We start from the raw sequence: 26,936 nt of genomic DNA on the forward strand, positions 1-26,936 counted from the left end.
AAAAGAAAGAAAGAAAGAAAGAAAGAAAGAAAGAAAGAAAGAAAGGATCTTTTACCTTCAGAGGGAATTTCTTCTTATACTGTTCAACATGAACAAAGGAGTTAATAACCCCATGGATTACTTTTTGATTTGGATCTTCTCCACAGCGATCACTGAAAGGTGGAAAAAAGCTTTCATAATGCATGAAATTTTACACATGGTCCAGACTTCAAAACCAGAACGACAAATAGGCCTGGCTGTTGGTAACCTTTTCAAGGACCAAGCAGTCTGCTGTCTGCGCTGTTCAATTCACAAACCCTTTGGGGAGTGCATATGTAATGCAGGGGTAGCCAGTGTGTGGCTCTGTACATGTTATGGGGCTACAACCTCTAAGCTCCCTGGCTGGGGCTGGTGGGAGTGGCTGGACTGAGCATCTGGAGGGAACCGCATTGACTGCACTTCATTATGTAGTGGAAAAAGCAAAATGCAAACTGACACCTATTTTAAAGTGCAGGCTTGTACTCTCCCAATCCTCAGGCAAAGTCTTTGGATCTCGTTCCCCATTCCCACCCCTTCTGCAACACTAAGACCTCTCAATGCAAAACAGCCGAAACCAAAATACAGGTAATCTTTGTTAGTGCGTTTACCTTAAAATTATTTAACTGTGCTTGTTTAATACCACCACAAAAAATGTAATACTATCTTAAAATACTATTTCTGTAATACTAACCAAGCATATTTCATTTGAAATGGAACTTGGCACCTAATTTTAATTTTTAAAATTTATAAAGTGCTTCTTGATCACCTTTGGATTTCTTGGCCAGAGCTCAGGGAGGCAGAAGCTGGGCTATTTCTTACTGAGAACAGAAGGGAAGCCTCAATTTCTCCTTATTATCAATTATTCAAGCTTTCCAGAAAGCATGGCTTTCTTGCTAGCGGGAGCAGGCAGAGTCTTGCCTCACTTGCACACAAGATTTGGATAAGGGGAGAAAAAAACATTAGGAGAAATATTTCTTTTATTATGCAAGCTACAATGCAATTGAGGCTTCTGAGAGTCCTTCTCGCCAGAGGGCAATGAGCATTCACACCTGATAAACAGGTGAGGGTGACCTGCAGCGGGGCTGGCTTGCTCACCTAGGGTGGGTTGAACAAGCAGCAGTCCACTTTTTCCTTTTAAAATGTTTTCAAGATGAGGCAAAAGCATGAGACAGAGAAGAGTGGAGGAGAGCAAGGTAGACCAAGAAAGAGGAGAAAGTTCAAGGTATACTGTACAATATTCCAACTACGTCCCACATTGCAGGCTAGGGATAAGGAGTTCTGACACTATTATATGATGCAGGCAAAAGTGCACAACAGTGGGAAGAGAGTCAAGAAAAATGTGTTTTCATTCCACCACATATTAAGAACAGGAAGAGGGGGGAAGGATGGCTTCGATGTTTAACAGCTGACACCTTACATTGACCTTACATTCTTATTTATGCCAAGCAGATTAAAACTTGAAAGCAGTGTTGCCACCAAAACTGGTACCCTTGAGACTGAACAGTGCAAAAATAAACAGACACAAAATTGACCTAATGGCTTGGAAGCAACAAGCAGCAGATCTTCAGTTTCCTCCCACCTTCCTTGAACAGGCAGCAAAAAAGCAGAAGGTGGGCTTCTAAATGACAAAAATTAAACCCAAGTAAATGGCAAATCCAAAAGTGTCTTAAAATCTGAGAGGGACTTGCTTTAGGGCTTCCCTATAGTAGTTTCAAAACAGAAAAAGAGCTTCATTCGAGGCAGGCAAATGTATAAACCACAACTCTTGCCAGCATGCCTCTTCCTCCCCGTCCAGGAGTGAACTTGAGGCCAACTGAATCATAACCTAAGAAGATAATCAGTTAGGTATAACTTTTGTTCTCCAGATTTGTTCCTTGGTCTCTCACTTATGCCTGTGCTAACCTTTCCCTGACTACAGTACACGCAAGCATGAGACTGTCACAGAAAGAGCCACAAAACAACTAGACTTAACAAGAGCCAAATGGAGTGCTTCCTCGTGACTGGTTGCCTCTTCTCTTGGCGAGATGCAATGTTATTTCAAGCCGCAAACCTGCATGACAATGTCTGGCTCACTGTCACAAGGAGATGCTAAGTTCCATAGAACCAAGTCCAAAACACAATTCTAATTGGTGACTAAAGGTAAAAGGTACCCCTGATCATTAGGTCCAGCCATGGACGACTCTGGGGTTGCGTGCTCATCTTGCTCTATAGGCCGAGGGAGCCGGCGTTTGTCCGCAGACAGCTTCCAGGTCATGTGGCCAGCATGACTAAGCTGCTTCTGGCGAAACCAGAGCAGTGTACGGAAACGCCGTTTACCTTCCCGCCAGAGTGGTACCTATTCATCTACTTGCACTTTGATGTGCTTTCGAACTGCTAGGTGGGCAGGAGCTGGGACCGAACAACAGGAGCTCACCCTGCCACGGGGATTCGAACCACGGACCTTCCGATCAGCAAGCCCTAGGCTCAGTGGTTTAGACCAGTGTTTCCCAACCGGTGTTCCGCGGCACACTAGTGTGCCGTGGAACTTTGCCTTGTGTTCCGTGGAGGCGGGCGAGTCGGGCGGTGAGAGGCGGGGCGGCGGCGGCGAGGAGAGGCCGCCCAGCGCGGGGCTCTTGCCGTCTGCCTGCCTGGCTGCCTGCGAGCTCGGCGGGCAGCGCTTCCGTCCACAGCGCCCGCCTCGCGGCTCTCCCTCGTCGCGCGCCTTGGCTCCCGCGGCCGGCGAGGGGAGCCCGGGCCGCGCGCGGCTGCTGCTGCCGCCGCCGCCTCTCCGGGCGGGAACGCTGCGGGTGCGCGAGGGAGGAGGGCGGCCCCCGGGGGCTGGGAGAGCCGGGCTGCCGTGGCCGAGAGGGCTGCTCTGCCGGGCGCCGCTGATAAGAAAATTATCGCGCGCCTTGGCTCCCTCGTCGCGCGCCTTGGCTCCCGCGGCCGGCGAGGGGAGCCCGGGCTGCGCGCGGCTGCTGCCGCCGCCGCCGTTTGTGGTCATGGCGGAGCTGCCGCCTAGGGAGGAGGGGAGAGGGGGCTGGCGGGGGGGCAGGCGGTGAAGGGGGCTTGGCTGCCCCTTGCAGGCTCAGGTGTGCACAGGTGGGTCCCTGGCCACCTGCATCTCTGTGTGTTGATCAATTGGAGGGGGGAAGGCAGGTAGAATTTGCAGCCTCTCAGGCCAGGAAGGGGGAAAGATTTGGGGTCTGGTGAATGTCTGGTGCGGTTCTTGTGACGCTCTGGCCATCCTGGGGTGTCCCCGGAGAACTCAGAAAGGCCTGTGGGAAAGATCTGAGCCCTAAACTGGCTTTTCTGGTTCCTGGAGGGAGGCGAGAGCTGAGCTGCCTGTTCTTAGGAATGTCCTCCTCTCTTTCTCTCTCTCTCTCTCTCTCTCTCTCTCTCTCTCTCTCTGGCTCTTCCCACCCAGGGCTTGTGGGCATCTGCTCTGAGAGGAAGATGGAGGTGACTTCCCTTAAAGGTCATGGAATCATAGAGGTGGAAGGAACCCAAAGGTCATCCAGTCCAACCCCCAGCAATTCAGGACTCACAGCTAAAGCGTCCTTGGCAGATGCCCCCCCCACCTCTCCCTAAAAGCCCCTTCCCCTGTCTGACTGCTCTCACCACCAGAAAGGCCTTCCTAATGTTTTGTGGGAATCTCCTTTCTTGTTTCTTTATATTTTATTGAGAGTATTACAAGGAGTTAAATTGGCGGGGGGGGGAATAAAAAGGTTACATGCATTAAAAATAAATAGAAGCAGAGGAAAAGAGCAATAACAAAATAGCAATGGAATATAATTAAGCCTACAGAGCTATATATGCAAATGGATCTACTTATTCTTTCCCTTGAAGATACATTGATTCGTTTGTTACTGTGGTTTCGACCAATACTTTCCAAAGATCTTTACATTTGTCCATGCATGATCTTTGTCTGAAAGCTCATGGGTTGCAGGAGTTGTCATAGGAGGTTATATTTTTGACCTTCCAACTGTTATGGAAATTACGGGGGGGGCACATCTTTAAAGTTGTTAAATGCTGCCGGTGTCGACGGGGAGGACACCGGCAGCAGCGCCCCCCCCCCAGAAACCCGCTCCGGGCAGGTAATTCACAGAGAGTGGACAGAAGGAAGCCTTAAAGGGCTTCAGCCTCCCAGAGTGGCGGGGAATAATAATAATAATAATAATAAAATAATAATAATAATAATAATAATAATAATAATAATAATAATAATAATAATAATAAAATTGACAGGTGGTGTTTTTCTAGGTGAGGGGGTGGGGACTGTAATAACAAAAAAATCAGCTGTATATCAACCGCTGTTTTGCAATGAAGAATTGCAAATAAGGAAGATCAAAAGGAGAATGTTTTTTTTTGGGGGGGACTCTCTTCCTCTTCCTCCTCCTCCTCTCGTTCTTGCTCCTCTTCCTGGCAAAAGGGCTGCTGAGACCCCTTCTCTCTTGGGTGCCGGTGGGTGCTGTGACGTTGACGCTGCTGTGGCAAGTGCCTTTACTTAGCAGAGTGCATTCCCCTTTACACAGGAGGGGAGGGAAAATAATTGAAACTTACACTTTCGTGCGTCCCTCCCGGCGCGACGCTGCGCGCTGACGTCACGGGGCTGTAATGGTGGTGTGCCTTGAGATTTTTTTCATCAAACAAGTGTGCCTTTGCCCAAAAAAGGTTGGGAAACACTGGTTTAGACCACAGCACCACCTGCGTCCCAATTGGTGACTACCTAGGACCAAATTCCAGCACTGCAGGGGCTTGGATTAGATGACCCTTTGCGTCTATCCCCACTCTAACATTTTATGAAATATAACCTATGTCACATGAAGCTCTGGCACAGCGAATTGCTCCAGGATATCCAAGTCATTCCCACTCCCCATTTCTTTTTGTGTCATGCCTCTTAGATTGTATTTCTGAGGAACTGTCATCTCACTGATAATTGTAAGCCATTCTGGGAGGCTTTTGTGTGTGCTGAAGAACAGTATAATAAATAACAAAATCAAGAATTATAAAAAATGTAAGGGGAAAAAACTATCTACAGATAGTTCTACGGGAAACCCTAATTCAAACCGAACCAAGCCTCTGGGCTGTCAACTCTTGGTTCTATGGAGTTACTCATATCTAGAAGTCCTGAACTGATTGTGAATGTGAAGGTTACCACATATAAACTTCTTACAGCACAATCATAACCATGCTTACTCAGAAACAAGCCCTGTTGATTTCAGTGGGGTTTACTTCCAGTTATATGTGGTTAGGATTGCAGCATTAACAGCTGAAGAAATGTCTGTGGCTGAGCTTAACTAAAAGAAGTATCAGGTGTTCTTATCCAAAGATTTCCCCACCACCACCCCTTTCACCATGTCTGTTAAGGTGACCACAAACCACCTGCCATGCCTATGGAAGTAAACATCAGAACCTTTTCTTCATCAGATATGACACTTGTCTGTATATGAAGTGGGGAACGTGAACACATGAAACTACTACAGTACATGTGCCAGCTGCCCAATATGCAAAAGTTCTATTGCAATCTTTTAAACATGATATCGTTTCTACATCTCTGCCTTCAATAGTTCCAAACCGAAACACACAAAACCTTCTGGCCACTAAAACACCAACATTTACATTTGCAAAACAAAAGCTGATAACCCGCACAATATCCAAGAGGCCAGGTAGGAGAAAAAACATTAGGGGCAGGCAGAGGCCAACCTGAAGAGTCCTCCGTACAAACTATAGCAGCTTCTATAGATCTTAGATCAGGACAGCAAGAAGCAATCAAGAACAGCTTTACATGAAAAGAAAAGGAAGTTAAAATTCAGGATAAAAAGGGGAAGATATGTCCTAGTGGAAGACACTGATCATGCAAATGCCAGTACACACAGAACAAATCTGGCGACACTCAGGATCGTGGCCACAGGACTGCTAACTTTACAATTCTGCCTCAGTGGCTGAGCACTGGGTCACTGCAGGTTTCACAGCGGCCCCATGGAGCAAACTCCTATTGGGAGTATATTTTTTTCTTTCCTCTCCTGCACTTCTTAAAATTAACAGAAGTGTCATGACTTGGTCCTGGAGTTTAATTCTTTTTTTAATTGTCAAAAAGAACTGGTTTCTACGAAACACCCGTCCAGGAAGATGGGAATCCTCTGTTCGTATGCTCAGAGAAGCTACTTCCATATGTGAGCTTTAAAGAGCACATTCAAGCTTGATTTAACTGTTATCTGCCCGAAACAGTTACTTACAGCTATAGGGCACTTCGTCCCTGTGCATTTATTTTTGCTAATGATACCAAATATAACCTAGGGCACAGTTAAGCATGTGGAAGACCTGCAAGATCAACAGGACTGAAGCACACTTAATTGTGCCTTGGATTGCGGCTGCTCTTCGCAACTCCTGTAAAGGAGCCATAAGGCAAATTCTGTTTCACCTGACAGCAACTTTGGGACAGGAGGTCACAAAGAAACCTCAGTGCATGGTGAAATATAGAAGGTTGGTTGGTTAGACTCGGTTGGCTTTTCTATGCATTTGCTAACAAGCTATAGAATATGCAATATTTTACATTGCTGGCAATCAGAGCCTTACCCTGGAACAAGGCTGACTGACAGAAGTAGCTGAAGCTTGTACTGCTGCTCAGTTCTGTAATACATTCAGAATTTCAGAAAGAATTCTAGATCTAGCGTCAGTCCTCTTTTTAAGAAAAACATTTATACAATACTCCATAACACCTAATTCGAAGTAACTTAAAAGTACAACATTTGTTTGGTAATTCAATAGATTCAAATGTTCTAGGCCAGACTGCAAAATCACTAGATCAAGATCAAGGTTTCACAGCAAGTAGCAGAAATGAACACTGGCTTTGGGGCTCCAATAACATCCTCTATTTGCTAGACACACTACCTGCTTTTAGAGCCAATTTCACGTCTCAAAAAAGATTCTGCTTTCCCTGAATATGTTGCCAACATATAAAAACCCAGTTACGATCTAAAGAAACAACAGTAAGAAGTGAATAGTGACGTTCTTAAATCAAGCAATTGCAATTCTCGGGTAAGTACAGTAAGTAAGCATATATAAAGCAGGCAACTTGCAGTAACAACAATAACAACAAAAGGATTAACTCACTTTTTGATTTCACGGAGGAGCATTCGAATGAGGACAGCCTGTAAAGGCTCGATCATTAACCTCCTCCACATATCAAGTGCTAGCTGTTATGAAAAAAATGCACAACAGAAACATGTCAAGCACAGATGATTCATTTGTTTATTTTAGATTATTTTTAGAATTAAAAACTGCTCAATCCTAATGGATTCAGTAGGGCAATATTGCATTAAAATAGGGTAATATTGTATTTAAATGTAGAAAACAACAGATTAAATTAAAATAATCTAGGGTTTGGAAATATGTGTTGCTGGCTGGGGCTGATGAGAGCTGAAGTCCAATAACATTTGGAAAGCCACAGGTTCCCAACTCTTGTGATCAACAATAGCCAGTACCGAACTCAAGCATCCCCTCAGATTAGCTTTGGCTACTCAAAGCCAGTCTGCACTTATCTTTTGAAAAATCCTTACAATACTGTTGGAATGTGCAGAAAGGAAAAGTGGTCCTCTTTGGCCTGTTGCACATGTGTACAAAGCAAAAGAAACCAACAGTAGTAACACTAAGGCTGCCCCTGAGTGTACGCTCAATAGCCATGGTTTGTTCTTGCCTTACCACTCGTGGTTTGTCTGGGGGAGACAAACCACTAGTTGGTTCAGACACAAAAGCTGAGCTCTGGCAAATGTGAGAGCAGCAGGATAGGGGTGGGGGGAATCAAAGTGGCCACGATTTTTGCTCCATGCACTTGCATGATTACTCATTCATGTTTTGCACATAACGCTAAGCTCAACCATGGCTAACTGGGCTTAAGCTAGTTGAAATCAACGGGGCAAGTTAATTCCCACTGAAATCAAAAGGACTAGATAACTAACTTATTGCACAATGAACTAGCCATGTCTACTCAGAAGTAAAAAGGTAAAGGTACCCCTGCCTGTACGGGCCACTCTTGACAGACTCTAGGGTTGTGCGCTCATCTCACTCTAGAGGCTGGGAGCCAGCGCTGTCCGCAGACACTTCCGGGTCATGTGGCCAGCGTGACGAAGCTGCTCCGGCGAACCGGCACCAGAGCAGCACACAGAACGCCGTTTACCTTCCCGCTATAAAGCGGTCCCTATTTATCTACTTGCACCCGGGGGTGCTTTCGAACTGCTAGGTTGGCAGGCACTGGGACCGAGCAACGGGAGCGCACCCCGCCGTGGGGATTCAAACTGCCGACCATGCGATCGGCAAGCCCTAGGCGCTGAGGTTTTACCCACAGCGCCACCTGCGTCCCTATTCAGAAGTAATCAGTGTTATAAGACGGTGTCTTATATAGAGTCTAGTTTGATATAACTGCCAGTGGCTCTCCCAGGTTTCAAAGAGAGATCTCTACCAGTCGTACCTGGAGATACTGAGGATTTCACATGGGACCTTCAGGCAGCAAAGCAGATAATCTAACATGAACTATGACTCCTCCCAAGGGGCATAGCTGTCAACGTTTCCCCTTTTTAAAGGGAAATTCCCTTATTCTGAATAGGATTCCTCGCAAGAAAAGGGAAAAGTTGACAGCTATGTCAAGGGGGGACTTACTCCCAGGTCAGTGTAGTTCGATTGCAGGTATATAAACACTGACCTAGGAGTAAGTTCTGTTACACTCAATTGTGATTACTTCTAAGTAGACATGTATAGGACCGCACTGTTGGTTTGGATACAACCCATTATTGTTTTTTACATGTGAAACAGCCCTAATACAATCCTCCTTATATCTGGGCTTTCTTTTATTCCATCAGAGATGCAAAAACTTGTCAATTCCAGGGATCAATTAACAGGGTCCAGAGATGAGTGTCATTCAGAGATCAGACTTTCCTCTTTGAGAAAAGCAAGTATGTATGTAGGGTTTAAGTATATGCCACCCCAAGCATCACTTCTAATGAAACAGGTTAATAAAACAATGCTTCCCCAAGCCCTTATTTTTGTCAGCTTCATATTAAAGGCACTACTGTAAATTATTGAGTGTTGTGCATTTCGTGCTTCTTTCTTTGCAGCTCTTTATCATCAGAGCCCCATTTCTCTTTCTGTATCCACCAATCCCACCAAGATACTGTATAATCTATATTCATTTCAGTAAGTAAATAATACACAACAATGGTCTGTTCACTAAGGCTGGCTAAAAAACCAATAAAACCACTGAATGCCTCATTGTGAAGACTTACGAAGGCAATAAATGAGACATTTATTTTACTGATCCAACAAAATGGGCTATACGGTTTTCAACAAAGGTGACCATGGCAAGTTATTGTGAGGAAGAGAGAATTAAATGCACTTCTTATTAACTTTCTGGAAGAACATCAATAGACTGCCTACCTCTCCAATCTCCATCAACGGTTCACTCATATCCACACCTCCATAACCATACTGAAGATCAGCTTCAGTCAATTTGTTCTTCTTAATAAACTGTGTATTGAGGTATCTATGAAAACAAAACATATTGTGAATGTTTTCAGATGTTTTCTGAAGCAAATCTAGGTCAGGAAAAAAAGACACATCTCACTATCAAAATCGTAGAGCTGTAGGCAGAAGACAACACCACACAGGAAACAATGGCTGTGTTAGACATAAATATTATAATTCTTTATAAAATTATTTACCATAAATATATATATATATAATATATATAAATATATATATACATATATAAAAATATACATCAAAGTGGTTTACAGCCATGATGGCTATGCTCTGCTGTTGCAGTTGGAGGCTTCTAAAAAAAAAAACAGTTCCTGGAAACTGGGAAGAGTGCTCTTGGGCTTGAATTCTGCTTGTGGGTTTCCCACAGGCATCTGGTCAGCCACTGGGAGAACAGGATGCTAAACTAGAGGAGCTATTGCTCTGATCCAACAGGGTTTTATTACATTCTTAAGCAGACCCGCCACATGAATGCCTGATTAGATGGAAGCCTGATGTACATGGTTTTCCTCAACTTTGAGCAGACCTGAAAGCCTACTGGAAACCTAGCTGTGTACTGAAGAGGCTTGTGCCTTGCTGGATTTATGAAACAGGGCTTATGCCCATAGAAGCATGTTTAAGACCAGGGTGCACTCTCACTTTTGATAGCAACTGAAGCCTGTTCTTGTTCTTCCTCCAAGAGGCACAGTTAACTCTTTTCCCATTCCACTGTTATGTTACTTAAATGAATTAGTTAAATGAGATCACTTGGTGCCCATCCTACACTATGGTTACTGGATCCACTAGAGGATAGTGAGGCTTTCTCTGGAAAGGCATAGAATGAGTGCAAGGAAAATGGACAAGTTGCTCGCATTTTTCCTGCACATCTGCTTATCTAAATTGTCATTTAACAGCTAAACAAACCTTTATAAAACCCCACGTTTCTGCATATACACACACAACAAAGAATATATTTCATACAGAATATCTTTTTAGTTGTCATATTTTTATTAATCTGAGTTTTGTAAATAAGAGAAGCATCTACGTGTTGTAACCTACATAAATAAAATAATGGTGGAAGTACTTCATAATCTTGTCCTAAACATAGTTTTGAAATCAAATTGTGACTGTGACCATCTCCCAACAGCTTCAGCTTTCTTCTATAATTTTTTTTGCATCAATACACTTTTAACATGTTTTCTCCAAAATTTACCTGTATAAACAGTCCATATAGTCTGCCCCTTTACTGTATTCATCCCAGTATCTATGATACATTACCAGTACTTGTTCTTCAGAGTCCATGACTCTCTACAAAAAAAAAGCATGAGGGAAAAAGATCAATTCCACAATTTGCACTGTAGTAACAATGTCAGAAATGCTGAAGAACAAACTTCTATAATACATTCTGATATGTGCACTGTTTCAATTTTTTTTTAAAATACCATACATATTTACATGCTGCTCTCAGGCAGGGTTGGGCGATATCTTGTTTTCAACACTGCTATATATCACCAGCTAAACATTGTGATATACCAATATATAATGATGTCTGAAATAAGGATGGAACTATGTAGACACAAACAGTAGGGCTGGGTGATATCTGGTTTTCAACTTCATGATATATCACCAGCTAAACGTTGCAATATACTGATATATGACAATGTCTGAAATAGCAATGGAGCTATGTTGAGGGAATGGCTGGCTTCACAGTTTTTCCTACACTGTGATTTCAGCACAGCGCACACACACAAATCATGATGCAGAATATATTGCCAGGTCAAAAATTATAAAACCAGTATCACAATAGGGACTTCAAACTGGTTTAGGACTGTATATTGATACACAGTAGTACCTCGTTGTGAGTCCGCCCTGTTTAGCATACATTTTGTGGAACGTCCGCAGCAAACCCAGAAGTACTGGAACGGGTCACTTCTAGGTTTGACGCTTGCGCAGGCGCAAAAGTGCAAAATTGCTCATGTGCATGCGCAGAGCAGCCCTTTGTCGAGCGTCCCTTTTGTTGAGCATCCGGGGCTCCGGAACGGATCCTGGACTCAAAACGAGGTGCCACTGTATCGGCTAGCCCTACTCCCAGGTTGTAATTCACAAAATATTTTATGAATTAAAAAATGACTGTAATCCTTATCAAATACTGAAACAGCTTGTATTCACAGTCATGAAATCCTCATACAGTGAGAAGACTCACGTCTTGTACACTTTATAGTTACCTTGTGCAAATGGCGTACATGATTTTCCAAAAAATTCTTTGTTTCCATATAAAGTCTCTCCCCCAGTGGTTCAGGATAGGCCACACACAAAGCGTAAATGTCCCTGGGTTTAAAGTCAAGGATGAAACATACTTTCAAGTTCTCTTAACCCGAACTTTTAACAAGATCTTAAAAACAAATGAACAATGTGGCTTGGTTTCAAGGCTTGCACATGGGAAAGTTGCTGGCTTTCTCTTTCAGTTGCAGTTCCATCTACTGCAAAGAAGGCTGTTCAGGAGAGGCTTTCCCAGCCTATAGAAAAAGCATCACAAGTGGGAATGGAGGGCCTGAAAATCACCAGAATGCCATGAAAGGGCCTTTTGCCCTGGCCTGTATTTACAGTGTAGCATAACCTGTAAGGAATCTGTATCTTTCAAACAATCCTTTTCTGAGAACAATGTTATTTCTCCAAGTCTAGAGCAAGAAGCAGTTCCTCACAACAAGAGCAAAGTTACTTACAGATTTTTAACAATACACCACTTCATACTATTAGAAGCTTCAGCATGCTTTCTTCTTGTAAACTTTGACTTCCGAGAGGATGTTCTTCATTATGGTCTGCTTCCTTTGAATACTCATCACTAACAACGTAACAGTTGGCCATATGTCAAATATTATCTCCTCCAGAAAAATGTCTTGCAGTCTAATTTGTCTGTAGTAACAGGCTACATAGTTCCTAAAATAAGCCTCCCCCCCCATACCCCACCTCTATTAAAGCTTTCCTGGAAGACAGAAGAGAAAAGGAAGATATCTAGCCAAAAAAATGATAATGGCACCACATTATCATTGCTCATTATAAAAAACACACTGTCAAATTTCCCCCATAAGCCATCCAAAACACAAAGCACTGAAACACGCAAGGTTTTTCCAGAAGGATCTGATCCATAGCTGATGCATCTATGGGGAAAAAGAACTATTATACTCTTGGTTTTTTCTAAAGCAACTGAGTAGACTTGAAGCACGAAATAAAGGATGAAACAAAAATAATTCTTTCTAAAATAAAATCCTGCCTATAGAAGGCATCTATGAAGCCAGCTTTTTATTTCTGAATACCAGAAAATGTTGCTGCGGTTGCATTTACAGTGGCGCCCCGCAAGACGAATGCCTTGCAAGACGAAAAACCCGCTGGACGAAAGCGTTTTCCGTTTTTCAATGCGCTTCGCAAGATGAATTTCCCTATGGGCTTGCTTCGCAAGACGAAAATGTCTTGCGAGTCTTGCAATTTTTTTCGCTCCCCCCCTTTTCTAAGCCGCTAAGCCGCTAATAGCCTTTTAGCCGCTAATCCGCTAAGCCTTTAATAGCCGCTAAACCGCTAATAGCGCTAAGCCGCTAATAGGGTTGCTTCGCAAGACAAAAAAACCGCTAGAATCGCGGAAAGGATTATTTTCGTCTTGCGAGGCACCACTGTATGAGAAACTTTTAAATTCTGGGGAGTTCATTACATACCTAGTAGTTTTCATAAGGATTGACTCATTGTAGCAAATAATAAGCAGTTGCCCTAACCATGTTATTCTGAAAATACAAAGATAAGCAACAAATTGTGAACTGGACTTTGAATCAAGTGGAAGCCCTTCTTCAATTCCTAAGCTTTTCTGCATTAAGATTCAATAAACTCATATATTTCTGTGTGATCAAGCCCCTTTGATAGCGAATTTTCCAATAATGATCAGAAACTTGTCTCATGGCCCCAGAATCTGCAACACGTAGAATTTCAGTGGGAACTTTCCAAAGGGAGAAGAAAAAGTGACTAGACCTCAAGTCTTGAAATGGCAGCTGACCTTTGAAACATCTGAATTGGTCTACCCACTACCCAAAGCAATTTTCTGTTTTGAAAGGTAGAAGCTATCATCATCATTAAATAGCATCTGAGTCCTTTAATACCCAGCATCTTCATTTGATAGGTGGAGTTCTACAGGCTATCCAACCTGCTTGATGAGATAAGGTCTCAGCTGAATTTTGGGTCCTGTTGTATTTGCCTTGCTTGGTGCTGCAATGTCTGATTCTCTTTACCCAAATTCTGTTTCAGTTCCCTTCACACCTTGCTTAGCATCCTGGCGAGGACACTCCTGTAGCAGGCAGTGGGTGGACCCACAAAAAGCAAAACCCTCCATAATTTGTTCTTCTTCCTATATTTAGATTTCTGTGTTTAGAACCAGAACTGTACTGCAGTTTATGGATTACTGGGGTCTACCTTCCTGAAGCAACAAACAGGTTTCCAGGGGACAGAAGTGGTATTTTGGTAACCACTGGTATTATGGTAACACATTGCAAATGCTGCAATAAGATCTTGTTGAAAGCCTATCCACCAATTTCAAGAACAACCAGTGCCAAGAAATGAGAGCAGGGGCATAAAGAAACAGGAGTCATTTACTAGGGTGAAAAATGGAGTAAAGACAGAATGACAGAATTGTGCTAAATGGCTCCCTCCCACATCAAAAATCTGTTTCTACCAGCCTGAACCATTCAATGGAAACTTGGAAATGACTTTTACTTTAAAAAGCAAAGCTAACTTTCTAGAATGAAGTTATAAAACAGTAAATTACTTCTAGTAACATGCTTAAGTTATGCTGCGAGGGAAGCACAGTGCCAGAAATATCTTGTTCCTGCAGGGGTTCAGGCTGAACAGATCTGAAGGTCAAAAGGTAGCTGAAAGCGAGTCAATGCTTTAAATAAAAGTAGCATGTGATCTCCATTGCTCTTTACAAGAGGACTTGGTATTATACTGGAGCACAGTATCCTGAGCATATTTACTCTGATTTCAGTCTCAAGGAAGGTACGCACTATCGGAAAACTGAATTAAAACCTGCTGTGAACATCAACACATTTGGGCATCATATGAGCAAAGGAACAGCAACTGTCTACATAGGACAACTTGTTTGCACCCATCTGTAAGGTACAATAGATTCCCCTCTACTAATGCATCATGATGTACTAAGTTTACCAGGATGCAATATCAACATCATAGGTAGACAGGTTGCTTCTGTAAGAAAAGCAGGTTGTTTCCATCCCCTATACTACATATTCCAAAAGATAATTGGTCATGCATCCAGCAAAATATAGCTTTGATTCCTGGCATTTCCAGGTAAGGGCTAGGAAAGAATCCTGTCTGAAACCCTGGAGAGCGACTGCCAGTCAGTGCAGACTATAAAGATAGACCAAGTGTCCAGCTTTGTATATGCTGATGAGAACAGTCGCTCTGCTACTGAGTCATAAAGGAAATAGCTACTGACAGATTCCACCTGGCTTGAGGTTTTACTAGTTCCTTCAGTAGCATGTGTCTTGCAAATGTAAACATTCACAATTTGCACATATAGATGGGTTGCATCCAACTTATACAAATAATTAATTACAAATACACTGACAATCCTTCAAAAAGGTCTTTTGTTGAACGATTCTCTGGAAAAAGGCAGTCAGTGTCACCAATAATACAAAGGATGACTATCCTTTCTTCCAGAGCAAACCAAACATCAAGCTATCCACTGTCATAGTCAATCAAAGCAACAGTTAGAAATCTAACCCAACTGCAGTAAAGCTAAACAATAGTTCAGATGAGGCTACTTGTGCCACTCGGACTGTTGGCATATTTATTAGGGATGTCAATTTGTCGGTTCTAAGTGAATAAAAAAGCACATCTTGCATTCAGAACAGATACCAAAAAATCATGTACTAAGCTCAATGTAATTAAGACAATCATTATCATTCATCCATAGCAACAGTTCTTAGGAAGTGATCAATTCAGATTTTCCCCATTTCACTGTATGCAACATTTCTGACAACTTCTTTTACAATGAGGTCCTCATTTTCTCAGAAGTAGTAAAAAATGGGGGTCATAAAGACATTTTATTCCAGCTGACATTATGCTGGGCACCAATTTATGCACGGTTATGCCAAACCAATATCTGCAAGACACACAATCACATGCAATCAGAGGCTAGCTTCTACTAAAAGGATACGAAAAGCGGTCATTCCATGTTGATCTTTCCACATAATCCAACATAACAACAGCTTTAATTGTTGTAAGCAGCTTGTTCCATGTTTCATCAAAATCAACTACTCGTGGTTTCAAGGACATTGTGGGGCGTTAGTATTTATCTGCAAAAAAGAGAAAAATCCAGGTGATTAGTTTCAAACCAATGTTATCCACAAAATATTACTATATTGCTTAACTCTTTTGTTTTAAACCTTATAATTGGTTAGAGGAGGAGAATGATGATGTAGATGGTTGTATTATTTGTATGCCGCCCATCTGACTGGGTTACCCCAGCCACTTTGGCCGCCTCCCAACAGAATACTAAAAACACAAAACATCAAACATTAAAGGCTTCCCCAACTGACCTGCTCTATTACCCAGGCTGATTTCTGCTGGTACTCTTAGAAATCTTTGCTACAGAAATGTTGCTCTGTGGTACTTCTCTAGCAAAGTGCAATATTCCGTGGTCCTCACTGTTGCCATGTATACTACAAATAATGCGCGCAAGAATGAATCACAGAACAAACAGCGTGATTCCCAGAAAGAGCCTGAGTAGATCGGGGTCAATTACATGCATCAGACCTAGAGAGGTTTCTAGGAAAAGTACACAGAGTGGCACAGAGCCTAGAAAAAGTAGCCAAACTGTTTCCTTTTAGGTGTTTCTTGCAATAGCAAATGGAATCCCGTAACAATGAATGATTTTGTTGTTCCAACAGGAAGCCAATAGGGAGGTCGATGATGCTGCAATTAAGTAGCAAACAAACAGAAAATTTGAGTTGCACTTAAATAGCTTGCACTTCAATTGTAGAAAATTACTTTTAAATGAGTCAGTGTAGCAGAACAGTTAAGTGTATTGGAGGAGGACTGGACAGACCAAGGTTCAAATCCCCAGTCATGGATCACTGGGTGATCTTGGGACAATCACTGTACTGTATTAATGTCCCAAAGAGATCATTTACTTATACTGTATATATGAAAGATCTGGTGTGTGTGTGTGCATTTTATGCTATATAGATTTAAAATTAAATCTGAATTTAAACACAAGCCATACTGAAATGTACACTTAAGACTCCCAAGCACTGAATCCAAGACTCTCTACAAAGCAAACTGGTTCAGGTCAACACACCAGTTCTTCTGCCATCAGGAACTTACTGCGGGCTTATACAACCCCTCCTCCTTCTCATGCAAGCAGACTCCCTCCGCCACTTCCTGGTCACTAGTAACCATAGTTTGCTGCTTACTGCTAATAACATTCTGCTTCCAAAACAGAATCAGAACCACAATTTGAAATAATCCACCGAGTCAACATTGGCGCCAACCTGACCTTTAAGTGTGGTTATGGCAAGGCAAGGATATCCAGCTGAAGAGAGGCTGGGGGGGGGCAGATATACCCATATCCCGATCTCTAAACTGCAGTTAATAACTGTACTAGCCCTGGGCTCACTGAGGGCTAGAGCAGAGATTCTCAAACTCTAGTTCACAAAATCCATTCAGGTCCACAGAAAAGTTGCGAAGCAGCTGAAAGTATCCAGACTTGGCATAGCACTTTGGTTTTTTGATAGCAAGCGTCACTTCAGAGAACTTAGCACTCCAAAAAGGTCCATCTGTCACACTAAAAATACTGTCATTAAAATATGAGTTGTGTAAGTGGTTTTATTTGTATAACATATGAAAATGACTATTTACACCTAGACTCCTAGCAATTTCCAAGTGGTGTGGAATATTCAATATTCCTCAATAATTTTGTATTTGTTCACTCGCAACAGCAACACCAACATTAATTCAAGTTATCTGAGCAGACCAATGAACCCAAATTTAGCTGATAATGCTGACTATTCTAAAAGCGCATTTTTGCTATTCTGTAGAAATAAGAGAAATCGCCATTTTAAAACACAGCACACTGTATGCTTCCTTACTCATAGGAAAGATGTATCAATAACTATCTCCAGAATACAATGAGAGAAGAGAAGAAACAATGGAAAACAAGGGCAAACACTCAGAAGTAGAACAGAAACAGAAGCAGAATAAAACTGTTGACAGTGCTCACAGTGGTGAATCAATTGCTATTACTTTTCGGAAAGATGGAAATTGGTTAATTTACTATGGGTGGTATGTCAATAAGTAAAAAACTGTTTATGTGAACAAACCTAACACAGCTCTTTAAGGTGCATGATTTATAGAGATACAATTTCCTATAGTATCTTCTTTATGAATCAATTACAACATTTTACCTTCAGGCAATTCTGTTAACACCAACTTACACCTGCGTACCTATCTTATCCAGGCATACTTCACACAAAAGAAGTTCAGACTGGTCTTTCTTGTTAAATCTAAAAGATGTCTTAAGATGAGTTGGAACTAAAATTGCTTAATCCTGAAGTCTACAAAACTTGGGGGAAGATAGACACAATATATGAAAACGATATCCTCAAGGACTGAACTTACCAGACAAGTGTCTGGAGGCCTGCTAGATTCTTCCCCATAACTCCCATGTACAGCATGATATTGATAAGTGTTTTCCCATGTTGGCTGCCCCATCACCTGATATTCAAAAGTATACCAGCTTTAAATACATAATTTTCATTGTCTCTGTTATGGCTAATAGCAGTTCATGGCTCTATCTTTCATGAATTCAAAACGACCTTGACAGATTAGAGAACTGGGCAAAAACAAACAAGATGAATTTTAACAGGGAGAATGTAAAGTATTGCACTTGGGCAAAAAAAATGAGAGGCACAAATACAAGATGGTGACACCTGGCTTGAGAGCAGTACATGTGAAAAGGATCTACGAGTCTTGGTTGACCACAAACTTGACATGAGCCAACAGTGTGACGCGGCAGCTAAAAAAGCCAATGCAATTCTGGGCTGCATCAATAGGAGTATAGCATCTAGATCAAGGGAAGTAATAGTGCCACTGTATTCTGCTCTGGTCAGACCTCACCTGGAGTACTGTGTCCAGTTCTGGGCACCACAATTCAAGAAGGACACTGACAAACTGGAACGTGTCCAGAGGAGGGCAACCAAAATGGTCAAAGGCCTGGAAACGATGCCTTATGAGGAACGGCTAAGGGAGCTGGGCATGTTTAGCCTGGAGAAGAGGAGGTCAAGGGGTGATATGATAGCCATGTTCAAATATATAAAAGGATGTCACATAGAGGAGGGAGAAAGGTTGTTTTCTGCTGCTCCAGAGAAGCGGACACGGAGCAATGGATCCAAACTACAAGAAAGAAGATTCCACCTAAACATTAGGAAGAACTTCCTGACAGTAAGAGCTGTTCGACAGTGGAATTTGCTGCCAAGGAGTGTGGTGGAGTCTCCTTCTTTGGAGGTCTTTAAGCAGAGGCTTGACAATCATATGTCAGGAGTGCTCTGATGGTGTTTCCTGCTTGGCAGGGGGTTGGACTCGATGGCCCTTGTGGTCTCTTCCAACTCTATGATTCTATGAATTTATGTCCAGTCCTTTTTAAAAAACAAAAACAACAAACCCATGACTAACACCATGTCAGATGTCATAATGACATTTTCCCTAACGGAGATAACAACTGTGCATTAAGGGAAATGTGGGCATGAATTTTGTTTCAGTCAATCTAAGCATGTTTTAGCTCACCCCTCATTAGCAAGTGAACTCAGGGATAAAGCAATAAAAGATAACTGCAAAAAAAATTCAATGATAGCATAAATGGGCCAGTTAATAAATTAAAACAACTACTCAGCACAGGGGTAGCCATCAATAACAAATGGCCGAGTCTTAGCACAAATGCCATTTGTAAAAGCAAATAAGAGTTGGTGCCAGCCATTTCTCATGAGCACTTCAAAAATAGGAGCACCACCATGGAGAAGGTTTTTGAGTCCCTATCAAGTGTGAAGTGGTCCTAAGATTCTACAGAATACAACAACATTGTGGTAGTACTTCATTACTGAGGTATGCACATTACATCTCTCCACATCTTAACTTTGTCCGAGCCTTGGGAAATTGATACCTGCTAAAGAAAAAATCCTTCCTGGTAGGTAGTCTGCCAGGTCCACTGCTGAAGTCATCTTGAAAGGATACATTGAGTGAATGGTGAATTTGGCGGTGTGTGAATGGATTTATAAACAGAGATACAAAACATATGATTACACCAAAAAAGGAAAAGGTTTATATGCTAAAATGGAATGAGATACATATATACAGGTGACTCTCAACTTATGTGGTGGTTACATTCTGGTGATAACATATAAAGCCAAAATCACGTATAGTCAAAGCACAGTGGGTTTAACAACAAGTGGGTTTGCAAAAAAAACTTCCCCCTGGAAGCCCGTTCCCTTTCCAATTTTAATTATTTTTGCCATGTAAAGCCCACTGCATGCAAGTTAGATGTGCATAAGAAGTATCCCTGGTTTACTGCATGACACTCATTATGTTTGTATTTTAAAATGCTGTAATTATAATTCAGTTAATTCTCAACTAGAAGAAGTGCAAGAGATATAATTCTTGCATTCACCAACATGCAGTCCAACACTGACTATTTTAATTCATCTCTCACAAATCATTTGAGAGAGGTCTGGAGAGAGCAGAAAGCAATGAAAGAAGGCTCACTATTGAAGTCTATCAAGGCAGTGTCAACTACCTATCTCCTTATTTGCAATGTAAACCACAACAGGAATATGATGTTCATTGCTAGTATCTTTCACACTCTTGTGCAGGAGGATTTTTTTCTGATAGGATAAATGCCAGGAGAGTGTATTGTCAATGATACTTTTTTTCCTGGAGAAGTTGTTTTTAAGGCTATGGCTTTCTTAGAGGCAGTTCTTGAAAACTGTTGCAGATAAATTTAATTTTATGGGCCAGACAGTTGGTGGGGTTTCAAAGGACACATTTTGGATGCCCAAACTCCCAGTGGATTTAATAAAACTGTCTTGTTTTGCTGAGGCGATAATGGAAAAAAGCAATACATAAATTTTCAATGGTGCTACTGCATGCAAGCCGGATTTTTCATTATCAGAATTCTTAGAACCATCACCTTCACTCTCAGTACCTGGTTTAAAAATCCAGCAGCATTACTCATGCAAAGTAAAACAACATTAACCCTCCCTGCATTTTGCCATTCATCTACACACTTCTTTGTTTGTGACTGACTTGCCATTTCCAAAATGGGAACAAAAGGCCTGCGGTTGTACCCTCGTAGTGCTTGCTTGAGCAGAGTCTTATTCAGGTGTTCTTTGATGCCACACACTCGACAGGTAAGGTTATGATCCAAAACTAGCATCACAATCCTTAACCCTGTCTACTCAGAGGTAAACCCTGATGACTTCAATGGGCGGGGGGACTTGCTCCCAGGAAAGGAGCCCTGAACCAGCCAAGGGGCTTAAGCCCCATGGAAAGCAATGCAAAGCGCGGCACAAGTCTGGATCCGACCCGGAGTTTCTGAACACGCCCGCAAACATCCATGAGGTCGGGGCTCGGGGTAAAGGGCAGCAAACGGGGACGGGTCGCAGCAGCGGGACACATACCGGCAGGGAGATCCTATGGCCCGTTCTCTAGACATGGGGGGGAAGAAGGCCAAAGAGAAAAGAAGAAGAAAGCCGGGGACATAAGGGGCGCCTGACCCACAAGGGAAATGGGCGAGGGGGGTGGGGGGGAGGCGGAGGAAAGAGAAGCGGAGAGAAAGGGCGGTCCCGCTCCCCCCCCGGTTACCTGGCAACAGGAGAGGCCTGGGTCAGTGTCGCCTCCCCGCCCCCTCCCCACACGGCGCGTCTCCTGCGCAGGCTGCGGCTCCTGCCCCTCCGCTCCCCGGGATCCTCCTCACAGGGCTGCCATTACCCAGCCGCCACGGCTGCCCGTTGAGCCCCGCCCACTGGCTTCCCAGTAGCTCAGCGCGGGCAGGTTGTGGGAGGGGAGGGCGCGCCCATTCACCTCACCCTTTTCCCGCGGCCGCCTCCGAGGCGCACGCCAAGGCCGCTTCTCCCGGCTTCTCGGCCCGTCAGGCTCCCCCCATCAAGGTTTCGCGTTCGGCCCCCGGAGGCAGGCCGTTCATAAGCGCGCCTTCGTCTTCCCCCCTTTTCTCTCCTCTCCCTCGGAATCGCGGAGGCAGTTGGTATCGCCCGAGCTACGGGAAGCGCGGAAGGCCAAGCTTCCTCGCCACTTCCGTCCCCTCCAAGAAATAAATAACGCGGCTTCCTTTACCGCAGACGAAAAGGAGAGGTTGGGCTGCGCGTGCGCCGCTCTCTTCTTTTGTATGCGCGCGCTTCCTAATTTGGCCGTGCGTGATTACGTGCCCTTTTGCTGGGGCGGGCTGCCGCGCTCTTGCGTGGAGCGAGTGAGGACGTGCAAAAATAAAATAGTGGCCCCGCGGGAAAGGGAACGTTTTAGCAAAGTAGGCGTTTCTATATTGTCGCTAGTCTTCAAGTCAGCAAATGCAAGATGGGGTATGATGAAAGAGAAAAAATGTATTTTTAAACTTATGTATATACCGTTTGATTGTAAAAACAAAAACAAACACGAAATCGCACAGCAGTAATAGAAATAGGCATCTCTGTGTGCGAGTGATGTATCAACTGAAAGTATTGGGGCCCAATTTTTCATAGAAATCCAGTATCTTAACGCCTGGTGAGAAGGCTGGGCTTTGTACAGTATGGTGAGTAGTGATGTGCTTTGAGTATGCTCAAATGCAATCACTGTTGTTTCATACATACATGAGCCCTGCTAGATCAAGCCAAACCCCATTTCCTCCAGCATTCTGTTTCCACAATACCAATAGGCAATCTGTGTTGTGGATTACCACAGAACAGGTTTTGCTGGGGCTGAGTCATTTCCCCCAAATCCCAGGTCCTTCCTCCTGGTTTTCTTCTGTTAGGTGAGGTATTTACTACAATGAACCTGCAGTGGGTGGAACTGGATTGTCACTGTGGTCTGCTTATCCTCAGCTGTGGAATCCCCTCTGAAAACTCAGCAAAACCTGTGTTTTTGTTGTTAGAAGTTGGTATACAAGTTGATTAGTTTGAAATGAAATTTCAACCATTAGTGAAATTTGGGATTGACGATTTAACATAGATTTAACTTTGGCCACCTCATGAGAAGAGAAGACTCCCTGGAAAAAAACCCTGGTGTTGGGAAAGATTGAGGGCACAAGGAGAAGGGGACAACAGAGGACAAGATGGTTGGACAGTGTTCTCGAAGCTACAAACATGAGTCTGACCAAACTGTGGAAGGAAGTGGAAAACAGGAGTGCCTGGTGTGCTCTGGTCCACGGGGTCACGAAGAGTCGGACACAACTAAACGACTAAACAACAACATTGATTTTAGTAGACTATACATCAAGGCCAGCTTTATCCCTTTGCATGAAGATAAGGCTGCTGTAACATTTTAACTTTGCAATCCCATGCAAAATAAGCAAGCACTGAATAGGTTCCAGTTATACTTCCAAGGCTCACCACTGTCTTTAATCTGAAAAAGCAGCAGCAGCAGCAGCAGCAGCCACCTAGAGGGCACCCGATCCTCTGCAATTTAAAGTTGCCAGACTGCAGAATGAGAAACCTCATGTCTTTCACTATTCAGCCAAATATAAAGTTCTGATACTAGTGAAGATAAATTATTTTTATCTAATGTAGGGTGTCTTTAATAACTGAGGAGAGTATTTTGACAGGATAATACTTCACACATCTGATTTAAGTGTGCTGTAGTCTATGAAACCATATACAGTGTACCATAATAAATTTGTTTGACTTTAAGGTGCCACAAAGCTCCTTGCTTTTGTTGCAACAGATAAGGATACCTCTCTAGAAATTGTGTCATGTTTGCTATGTTTGATTTAGAGAACCTAAATCAAGTAAAACTAGCATCTCATGCAGCCAGGTATCTCAAAATGTGCAGTTTTTCCACCTTACCATAGTTTATTATTATTATCAAAGTATAAGCCAGTGAAAACATTTACAATAACAAAGAAGAGATACAAAAATGTGCACAGTAAATAAGTGATTCTGAATTTGTGCAGAGTTCTCATAAGAAATGCATATCTTACATGGTACAATAACGGAACAGTTACGGCTACCAATGTGATTAGTAAATCCCAGTGCTTTTTTTCTGGGGGGCGCAGGGGTACACATACCCCTAAACATTTTGTTAGTCTAATGGGAGAAGAAACGATTTTTTTTAAAAAAAAATTAGATTCTTCTCTAGCACTGTGAATTGTCAGTTCTGTTGAATAGCACAGCGAATCGTCAGTTCCGTTGGTAACCCTAATGGCGGCCTCATTTCCTGTCACGGTGTTTCCTGAGTCTCAGACGGAAGCGAACATTTTAATATGTGAAGTAGGAGTTGGACTCTAGCCTGGTGATTGGTCAGTTTCGTTGTTACCACCTCCGATGGTGGCGTCATTTCCTTTCCCGGTGATTTTCTTGAGTCAAAATGAGAGTACCCCTAAAGAATTTTTTAGGGGGGAAAAGCACTGGTAAATCCCATGGAGTAAAAAAAACCTGTAGGCTCTTTTATAAATAAGCAGATCAACTCTCAAGTCTATTTTCTGTGCAAGTGAAAAGCTAACTTGATGAAACATTAAATATCAAGTGGGGTAAAATTGTGACAGGGTTGAGGAACACCAGGGTTCTTGCAAAACTATAAACAAGCAGCATTTAGTGGCAAATGATGTAGTTTGCAATCTCAAATGCCTTACAGAATTCTGCCAACAGACTACTCCCAAGGCCAAGCTTTATGAAAAGGAGCATAGTAATTGCACAATCTGAATTGCTTTTGCTCAACTAATTTGTATAAAGAACAGCCAGGAAATCCTATTGTAATGCATTTGCTTCCAAATCCAGGGAAAGACCATACCTCAGTGGTACAGCATATGCATATCACAGGCAAGCTTGGTGGGGTCTCGGGAGATGCCTTCTTGGCAGCTGCTCCCAGATTTTGGAATGTCCTCCCTAGAGAAGCTAGACTGGCCCCCTACTTATTGTACTTCTTCAGGCAGGTGAAGACTTTTTTGTTCCAACAAGCTTTTGGGAACCGATTGCTTTTAATGAAAGGGCTGGTGCTGTGCTCTTATTGTAATTATTTGTATGGTTTCATATATGTATCCATATGTATCTATATGAACAGATTTTATGTATGTATATAGTTTTACTTCTAAAAAATTTAATTGTTATAAATCAGTTTTTTCTATGTTTTTAGCAGTTCTCATTTTTACATGTAAGTCCCCTTAAACACCGTCAGGGGAAAAAGGTGGGGGAATTAATAAATAATTCATAATATGCATTGCATGCAGAAGGTTCTGTTTGTACCCAGGTAGGACTAGGAAAGGGATGGGTGGCACTGTGGGTTAAACCACTGTGCCGTTTGGGCTTGCCAATCGACAGGTCAGAGGTTTGAATCCATGCGACGGGGTGAGCTCCCGTTGTTCGGTCCCAGCTCCTGCCAACCTGGCAGTTCGAAAGCACACAGTGCAAGAAGGTAAATGGCGTTTCTTTGCACTGCTCTGGCCGCAAGACCCGGAAAAACTCTGCAGAAGTGGGCCAACGCCAGCTCTCTCGGCCTGTAAAGCAAGATGAGCGCCGCAACCCCAGAGTCGTTCGCAACTGGACTTAATTGTCAGGGGTCCCTTTACCTTTAGGACTAAGAAAGGCCCCTGCCTGAAACCCTGGAGAGCCACTGCCAGTCACTGCTAACAATACTGGGCTAGATAGACCAATGTTCTGACTTAATATAAGGCAGTAACTCAATCTCAGTAAAGTTTACATAGCTTGTCTTATTGAAGAACTGATGCAAAAGGAAAATAAAACTGCACATTAAAATATAAATTGATGGTGTGCATTCCAGGTTTCATGGCGTACTCTCTTTTTTTTTATAATATTTTTTATTAGTTTTACAAAAGTTTTTATAACAGACAAACACAAAAAAGAAAACAAACAAACAAACAAGTATAATTTCATAATGTCATTTCATAAACTTCTTTCCTCGGACTTCCCCATACCTCCCCTTTCTGCATCCTCATGTCCAAATTTTATAGCAACTTATTAATGTTTTTTCCAACTCTAATTCGTCATAGTCCTTTCTAATTCTAATCTTATATTACTGCAACCCTTTCTCTCTATAGAGTCTCGACATTCTAAACTTCATCAAGTTTATAGTAGTCCTTAAGATAAATCTTGAATTTCTTCCAATCTTCTTCCGCAGTCTCCTTTCCCTGGTCTCGAATTCTGCTCGTCATTTCCGCCAATGTCATATAGTCAATCACTTTCATCTGCCATTCTTCCACGGTGGGTAGATCTTGTGTCTTCCAATACTTTGCGATCAGTATTCTTGCTGCTGTTGTTGCATACATAAAGAAAGTTCTATCCTTTTTTTGCACCAATTGGCCGACAATGCCCAATGCCCTCTCAATTATGTATGGTATTCCTACAGTTCAGTGATCTTGGGGAGACTCTCAATTATGTATGGTACTCCTACAGTTCAGTGATCTTGGGGAGACTATCAGAAATGCATGTGAACAGTGTTTTGGAGGATGGGGTTTAATTGTCAAGTTGGAAGGGACCCTGAAGATCATCTAGGAATATGAAGGAATATGAACCCATCCTTGGTAGCTTGAACCAAGACCGTGGTATTATCAACACCACACTCCAACCAACTGAGCTAACTGCCTTGGAAATGCTATATTAATTGCAATTTATCCTTCCAGGCACCCCACTATGTGGGTTGAACAGTTTCAAAGTCGCATCCTTGGCAGCAAAATTATAAGCATAGGAATTAGGTTGTAAAACCTTGTTTTGAGCAAGTCCAGCTATGAAGTAAGCTGGCTCTCCCTTTCTTACCCGGCTTAACAAAGAAACAGGCAACAACTAGTATCAGTGGCTGCTAGCCAAGAAACCTATGCTCTGCATCCAGCTGGAGGCCGTTATTGCTTCTGAATACCAGTCGCTGGAAACTTCCAAGAGAAAAGAGTGCTCTTATGCCCAGGTGGACTTCCAAAACACAGTTGGCCGCAGGATGCTGGTCCAATAGCTGATACAGAAGGGTCTTTTGTCCTTGCAGCTTTATCTATAAGTCTCTCCCTCTCTCACTAAGGAGTCCTGGGATTGTTCAGTTATAGAGGGCCGGAGTAGATGACCCTTGTGGTCCCTTTCCAACTTCTATGATCTAAATCTGTAGCTCTCCAGATGCTGCTGTTGGATGTCCAGCATAGGCAATGATCAGAAGTTCTAATAGGGAATAGTAGT

The 26,936-nt window shown here is 42.7% G+C and overlaps 1 protein-coding gene across 7 annotated transcripts in view; it reads right to left on the bottom strand.

Annotated features, from left to right (window-relative positions):
* The window catches only part of CUL2 (cullin 2), a 55,212-nt gene that overhangs the window by 27,207 nt on the left and 1,069 nt on the right, over window positions 1–26,936 (bottom strand). For 2 of the 7 annotated variants that reach the window (XM_082192297.1, XM_082192296.1), the window contains exons 1-7: window positions 21,421–21,576; window positions 15,725–15,863; window positions 11,736–11,838; window positions 10,724–10,818; window positions 9,430–9,535; window positions 7,114–7,196; window positions 56–152 (exon numbers count right to left, since the gene is read on the bottom strand). In XM_082192297.1, the coding sequence (XP_082048423.1) occupies window positions 56–152; window positions 7,114–7,196; window positions 9,430–9,535; window positions 10,724–10,818; window positions 11,736–11,838; window positions 15,725–15,843 (603 nt within the window). In that variant the 5' untranslated portion in view covers window positions 15,844–15,863; window positions 21,421–21,576. Of the gene's footprint in view, window positions 1–55; window positions 153–6,576; window positions 6,631–7,113; window positions 7,197–9,429; window positions 9,536–10,723; window positions 10,819–11,735; window positions 11,839–15,724; window positions 15,864–21,420; window positions 21,578–21,639; window positions 21,875–26,936 lie in introns of those variants that run through there. The other 5 variants (XM_082192292.1, XM_082192293.1, XM_082192291.1 and 2 more) reach the window with 5 other exon arrangements.

Source organism: Podarcis vaucheri (assembly GCF_965113315.1).
Source record: "Podarcis vaucheri genome assembly, chromosome: 12".
Lineage (NCBI taxonomy): Eukaryota > Metazoa > Chordata > Lepidosauria > Squamata > Lacertidae > Podarcis > Podarcis vaucheri.